The sequence below is a fragment of the Austrofundulus limnaeus genome, unplaced genomic scaffold (genome assembly GCF_001266775.1).
Source record: "Austrofundulus limnaeus strain Quisiro unplaced genomic scaffold, Austrofundulus_limnaeus-1.0 Scaffold234, whole genome shotgun sequence".
NCBI lineage: Eukaryota > Metazoa > Chordata > Actinopteri > Cyprinodontiformes > Rivulidae > Austrofundulus > Austrofundulus limnaeus.
The window spans coordinates 446026-452473 of record NW_013952636.1 but is presented as its reverse complement, the minus strand read 5'-3'; the positions used below and the strand labels follow the sequence as shown (position 1 = coordinate 452473).

The 6448-nt window shown below is 37.7% G+C and overlaps 2 protein-coding genes across 2 annotated transcripts in view; one reads left to right on the top strand and one right to left on the bottom strand.

The window, feature by feature from the left end:
* tns2a (tensin 2a) overlaps nt 1-1654 on the top strand; it is a gene marked incomplete in the record, with an annotated part of 63270 nt that extends 61616 nt beyond the window's left edge. The window contains 4 exon segments of the mRNA XM_014019858.1: nt 349-517; nt 607-675; nt 850-879; nt 1449-1654. Coding sequence (XP_013875312.1) covers nt 349-517; nt 607-675; nt 850-879; nt 1449-1587 — 407 coding nt within the window.
* Nucleotides 1655-4255: 2601 nt separating this feature from the next.
* Nucleotides 4256-6448, bottom strand: part of LOC106525569 (transmembrane protein 106C) — a 6906-nt gene continuing 4713 nt past the window's right edge. Inside the window, exons 5-7 of the mRNA XM_014019859.1 lie at nt 5353-5402; nt 5205-5258; nt 4256-4917 (exon numbers count right to left, since the gene is read on the bottom strand). Coding sequence (XP_013875313.1) covers nt 4791-4917; nt 5205-5258; nt 5353-5402 — 231 coding nt within the window. The 3' untranslated portion in view covers nt 4256-4790. The remainder of the gene's footprint in view (nt 4918-5204; nt 5259-5352; nt 5403-6448) is intronic.

The window sequence follows — 6448 nt, the reverse complement described above, 5'->3', positions numbered from 1 at the left end:
TGTCAACGCTCTCTGGTTTCATTTAAAAGAGTCGATCATCAGATATTGTCCAAGATTAACCTTCAGGGTGGATATAGCTCGCCAGCAGCCTCGCACCGAGGACCTATCCACGTCATCATTTACCCAGAACGCTTTGCATGTAAATAAAATGGCCCTGTCCGACTAATATATTTTTAAACTTTTAGTTTAAAAATAATAAAAACTGAACATCCTACAGTATTTTTACAGTTTTTATTTTACAGTCAAAATAAATGGTTATCAAATAAAGTCTAATGTTACAACTAATCATGGATCCCTTTAAAAGACGAACTGTTAGGAGCTGTTTGTCTCCTTTTTTGGCCTTTCCAGCCTGTAACGTCCTCTACCTGAACTCTGTGGAGACCGAGTCCCTGACCGGCCCCCAGGCCATCGCCAAGGCCACAGACGCCACACTGGGTCGCAACCCCCGTCCATCCCCGACTGTAGTCCAGTTTAAGGTGACGTCACAGGGCATCACGCTGACTGACAGCCAGCGGAGGTGAGACCGTATTGTTTTATCATCTCTGATTTGTTTAGTTCTGACAAATGAAACTACCAGCTAAGTGTTTTCATCTTTTCTTTTCCCAGGGTTTTCTTCAGGAGACATTACCCGGTGAACACCGTGACCTTCAGCAGCATCGACCCCAAGGACAGAAGGTGGGAGAACAAAAGAGCCGACTGCATCTAAAACCTCTCATTTGCCGCGTGTCGGTGCATGAATTAGCTGTCTGCGAGCATGTTGGCTGCTTGTTTTAGCAGCTCTGCCTGCGTCTGCACGTCCCTCTGAGTCCAGTCTCTGTCTCTTTCTTTCTCTGTCTCTCTGGACTGTAGGTGGACTAACTTGGACGGCACGACCGCTAAGTAAGTGAAGTCATTTCGAGAATGTGGATTCTTGACTGCGGCTGAGAAAACGAGCCTTTATCAGAGCCTCTGCATGGCAGCGGATTAAAAGTCTTGGCCGAAGTTAATCACGTCAACAAAACTGAATTAAATGGAGAAAGTGCTGACCTCTGCTGAGTTATTAAAGCAGARCACTAAACGAAATAGCTAAAAGCTTAAAGAAGCAGAACATTAGCAAAATGCTAGCTAAACATTAGCAAAAATCAAATACAAAAGCAAAGATAGAATAGAATAGAAACAGGAGTAACAGCAGCAGCAGATACATCAATCCACAAAAACAATATATTGCTATGTGACAGTATCACCAATAACAATAACAGTAGAATTAAAATAATAATAAAATTAAAAGTAGATTAAGTATATTCAATATATATAATTCAAGTAGCTAAAATATGCAGAAGTCGTCAGAAGGCATAAAAATATACAGAAAAATAAAAACGATGAATGTCACATCAGTGTTCAGTTCCTCCAAAAACATCTTTTTCCTCATTTCTTCTCCTCTCTTACCCCCCCCCCCCTCTTCCCCGCAGAGTGTTTGGTTTTGTGGCCAAGAAGCCGGGCAGCGTGGCGGAAAACGTCTGCCACCTGTTCGCAGAGCTGGACCCCGAACAGCCGGCCTCTGCCATCGTCAACTTCATCAACAAGGTCATGCTGGCGCCGCGCCGATAAAACCAAGCAAAGACGTCAAAACGAGCAGCACGGACGGGACAAAAAGAAAACATTTAAAGAAGAAGAGNTGAAGTTGGAGTAAAACTAATGTTCGACTAAAACAGCTTCAGCGAAGTGTTTGTACTTTTTATACCGTAAATCCCACCTTATTTTTATTCATTTGAAGGAAAAAGCTTTAAAATATCAGATACTTAAAGGGCTACGATATATTTAAAAAGGCCAAATCAGGATGCTGTGTTTCTGATACTGTTAGATGCTGGTTCCACTTCACAGTAAGAACCAATTTATATAAAATACTTTATAAAAAAGTTACTTTTAGGAAGGTAAACACTTTAAAGAGCCCGTGACATGCATACCCATGAAAAAAGTCAAACATCTTTATATTAATGAAACTTGAAACAATACACGTGATTTTACCCATTATGTCACATAATTGGCATATTTTCTTCTGAACTTGGCTCAGCCAAAGTGAAACAGGAAGTGACATCAAAGGGGAACTTTAACAAAGAAAACTCTCTGGTCTTTGTTTATTGAAACAATGTTATTTGAACTCTGACTTTTTCTCATCTCTCTRTAATAGTAATTGAAATAATCTAAAGAAACATCAGATGTGTCCCTACAGCGTGAGCTGTCGGCCTTTGTAGCAACGCTGTGTTCATGTTCAGACATTCCCCTTTGACATCACTTCCTGTTATTTCACATGCAAATATCTCAACAACTGTTCATCTCAGCAGCGTGAAATCTTTTTTACAAAATGTTATCAGTGTAATTTTTTCAAAACTGCATTCCTATTTATTACTAAAGTTGATGTCACAGGCACTTTAAACTAAAGCAGTGATTCCCAACCAGGGGTACGCAAGCATATTACAGGGGGTACATGGAAAAATTTTCCAGGTGTATAAAAAAAATGATAAAAATAGGACTGAGACATGTAGGGCTCTGATTTCTGCAATGTGGAAAATGCAAACTGAATCACAAAATGGAATCGTGTAAAAAATGCAGAATCTCCCAGAATTTGCTCATTTGGGGTATTTGATGTACTTTGGGCGCTGCTGCTTCCTGCACCTGCCAATACCTGGTTTATTTATTTACTTTCAAGGCAACGTTTTTATCTTTGTTTAATTTGAGTTGAAAAGAATAAAATGCCTGAGAATTAAATGTTCYARKGGGTTAAATAAATACTTTTCATTTAATAATCAGGTGTTGTACATTATAGTTTTGGAGAATCATTACGTTTGACTGAGGGGGTACTAGTGGTGTGACAAAATGGCTCAGGGGGTACACAAGTCTAAAAATGTTGGGAACTAATGAATAACCCATTAATTATTTATAAAAAGGTTTTTTGTGAAGTGGAAACAGTGACAGAACCGACAAGCAGCTTCCTGAAGGCTGAGACTGGATTTTATATAAATAAAATCCGACAAGGATGAACATTTAGATACAAAACTGCCTGAAAAATCAGATGTTTATATTTTTTGTTGGAGACCAAAGTKACGTCATGAACTTCCTGTTTGTACAAATGGCACCTTTATCACCATTTAACATTTAAAAAAAATAATCATAATGGACAATCACGTTCCACTCACACAGACGTGAAAGCTCAAGACTCAAACATGGTTTCGGTGCGACACAAGGATGAAGAAGTAGATGAAGGTATCGACACGTCCGGTGTTTTAAAGTCATGTATGTGAAAACCAGAGTTGGGGGAGGAGCCAAGACACGAATAAAGAGCTGGAGTGGAAACTCCCGACGCTGTTAGGAAACGTTTTCCGTTAATTCACCACAACACATCAAACACACACACTCACTGAYCAGTGGCCAAAAAACATAACCAAAGATGAAGCACTCTTGTATTAATAAGCTCTYTATCAAACTATATTTTTGTACTTATTACTTCTTGTACTTTTTATTCACTTAGTGTTTTCAGTTGGTAGAAAGAGAAAAAAAACACGACTTGTATTACAGCAATAATATATTGTGGTCTCGATCTGCTATCATGTAGTAATATATTTTCACAAGCAGCTATGAGGCAGAAAAGGAATTTTTTTTTGTGCAAAAGTATATTATGCTGTTTTGTATGCAAATAATAAAAATCAAAGAAAACACTGCTTATTGCTTACTGGAGTGATTATTTTGAGTTTTTTTTGCTGCTTTTGTGCATTTGATGCTTAAAAAAACCTGCTAAAGTAACATTGTTCAAAGTTTCCATGTAGTCGAGTGGTTTTAATGTCCCTGAATTACTGGTTCGTGTTGCAGCTAAAAACATTTAAACAAGGAAAGAAAAATAGTTTAGAACGTTGCTTAAATAAACGCAGTGTTTTTATAGCAAAGTAGTTTTGCTGTAAAGTAAATGTATTTTAAAACAGTTCAGCTTAAAGTTTCCTGGCTGCCAATATAACTTTCAAGTCTACAAATAAACTAAAGTCTTTTTTTTCCCCCCGATTTTTAAAATGTTCACACTTCCCTTTGGCATTTTGATGTAAAATTACAACATTTTGAAAAGATTTGATGTCTTCAAAAAGTATCAGAAACTCACTGCCGACCCTTTAATGGAAGTGAAAAAATAAATATGTTCCTGTGTTTGTGATCAAAGTGACAAAAAATATATACTGTATATATTTTCTTCCTTGTGTGGCCCCGACTGAACCGGAACAAGAACTGCTTCAAGTTTTCATCTATAAAAACTTTATTGTTCAATTAAATTATTCTGTTAAAAATCTTTTAACTGTAAAACTGACAGCCAGCAAAAGAAGAAAAAAAATATCTCATTTTAAAGCAGAAACAGCAATCCCTCTTTTCTTCCATATCTTTTAAGTTAGCTGCATTTATAACGTTTTGATATTTTACATCAGCAGAAACAGAACCAGTTGTAGTGCAAATGTTACTCATGTCTGAGAATTTAAGTCATTTTTCCTGAATGAAAGGAGCTTATTGTGAATCTGAACTGAGCTCAGTGGCAGAAAAATGTTAAATTTGCCTCTTCGTTGTCAACAACATGAGTGAACGAGAGTAAACCGATGAAAATCCAACTCTAATAATGATAAACAGGTGATAAAAGCCAAGCTGAACTTGTCCATTTCTCATGTTTGAGTTGTGTTTTTGTTTTTAAGCATTTAGCTGCTGCAGGCGGTGAAACGATGTAGCTTCTTTGTAACGGACAGAATAAAAACCCCACACCTGTCAGGCACCAGTTTCAGGAGGGATCAGAACCGTGGGAGACTTTGTTTGCCCCTCCGGGGGTACGTGGTGTTGGATCCACAGTCTATGTAGCGATACGCCTCCAGGCTGTTCTGGGACGTTCGCACCATGTAGGAAGTTTTCACCGTGGTTCTGAACACAGGCGAGGACAAAGAAGAGTATTTAGAACTATTAGGACAAAAAAAGTGGATTATTTTGTGTTCAGTAAATAAAATATAATTGAGTTTTTTAAAGCTAAAATGTAAAACGCTGTGAGCCAAAAGCAATGAAACACTAAAGCAGCTAAAGTCTACCTAAATAAAGCTACTTTCAGCTAGTCTGAAACGTTAGTTTTTATAGTGTTTTTAAATATTCTACTCAATTCTGATAAAAACACCTACTTAATTAGTGTAAATTTACATTTTCTAAAAGACACTTACTGCATAAGTACAACGATGTTGTGGACCTTGATGGCGGGTAATGTGCAGAAGGCGCTGAAAATAACAGAAATAACAGATCTGAAAAGGCTGCGACCCATCTGGTTGTTGTGTTCGAGCTAAATGACAAAGTTTAGGTGTAAAAACTTACTAGACATACGGAGCGCTGCTGCCGATCTCCGTGCTGACAGTGTAGTTCACCTGCAGGAGGAGGAGAGAAAAAAGGTTTTGTACAACAGGCTGAAAAAAAACAAGCCAAGAAACAAGATTCAATCAATCTGATTAATATAAGGAGACTAAAAACTACCTCTTCTCTAAAGTCAAAACGAAAATATAAATTTATGTTAGTGAAAAAATTCCAACTTTACTGCATTTTTCCCCCTCGCCTGCCTAAAACTTTTGCACAGCACCATATTACCAAGTTTTTTCTAGTTTTGACAACCGCTGCAGTTTGATACACTAATCTATTTTTTAATGATATTTCGCAACGTTTTTCATCTCTAAAAACAGCAATCAGCTGATGAAAATCAAACTTGAGTATAAAAACCAGATAAAACAAACATGTTCACACTGCAAGTAAAAAACAAACAAAATCTGTTTTGTTTTGTTTTGTTTTTTCACACCGAATCATTTCATACGTAAGCGGACATGGAGAAAAAGAAAAAACAAATCCTGACTTAACTTTTGCAAGATCCTGCAAAAGTTAAGTCAGGATTTGTCAGGCTCCTGAGAAACTTTTGCAGGATCCTAAGAAACTTTTGCAGGATCCTAAGAAACCTTTGCAGGATCATGAGGAACCTTTGCAGGATCCTAAGAAACTTTTGCAGGATCCTAAGAAACTTTTGCAGGATCCTAAGAAACTTTTGCAGGATCCTAAAAAACTTTTGCAGGATCATGAGAAACTTTTGCAGGATCACGAGAAACTTTTGCAGGATCACGAGAAACCTTTGCAGGATCCTAAGAAACCTTTGCAGGATCCTAAGAAACTTTTGCAGGATCACGAGAAACCTTTTGCAGGATCATGAGAAACTTTTGCAGGATCACGAGAAACCTTTTGCAGGATCATGAGAAACTTTTGCAGGATCACGGGAAACTTTTGCAGGATCACGAGAAACCTTTGCAGGATCACGGGAAACTTTTGCAGGATCATGAGAAACCTTTGCAGGATCCTAAGAAACTTTTGCAGGATCCTAAGAAACTTTTGCAGGATCCTAAGAAACCTTTGCAGGATCCTAAGAAACCTTTGC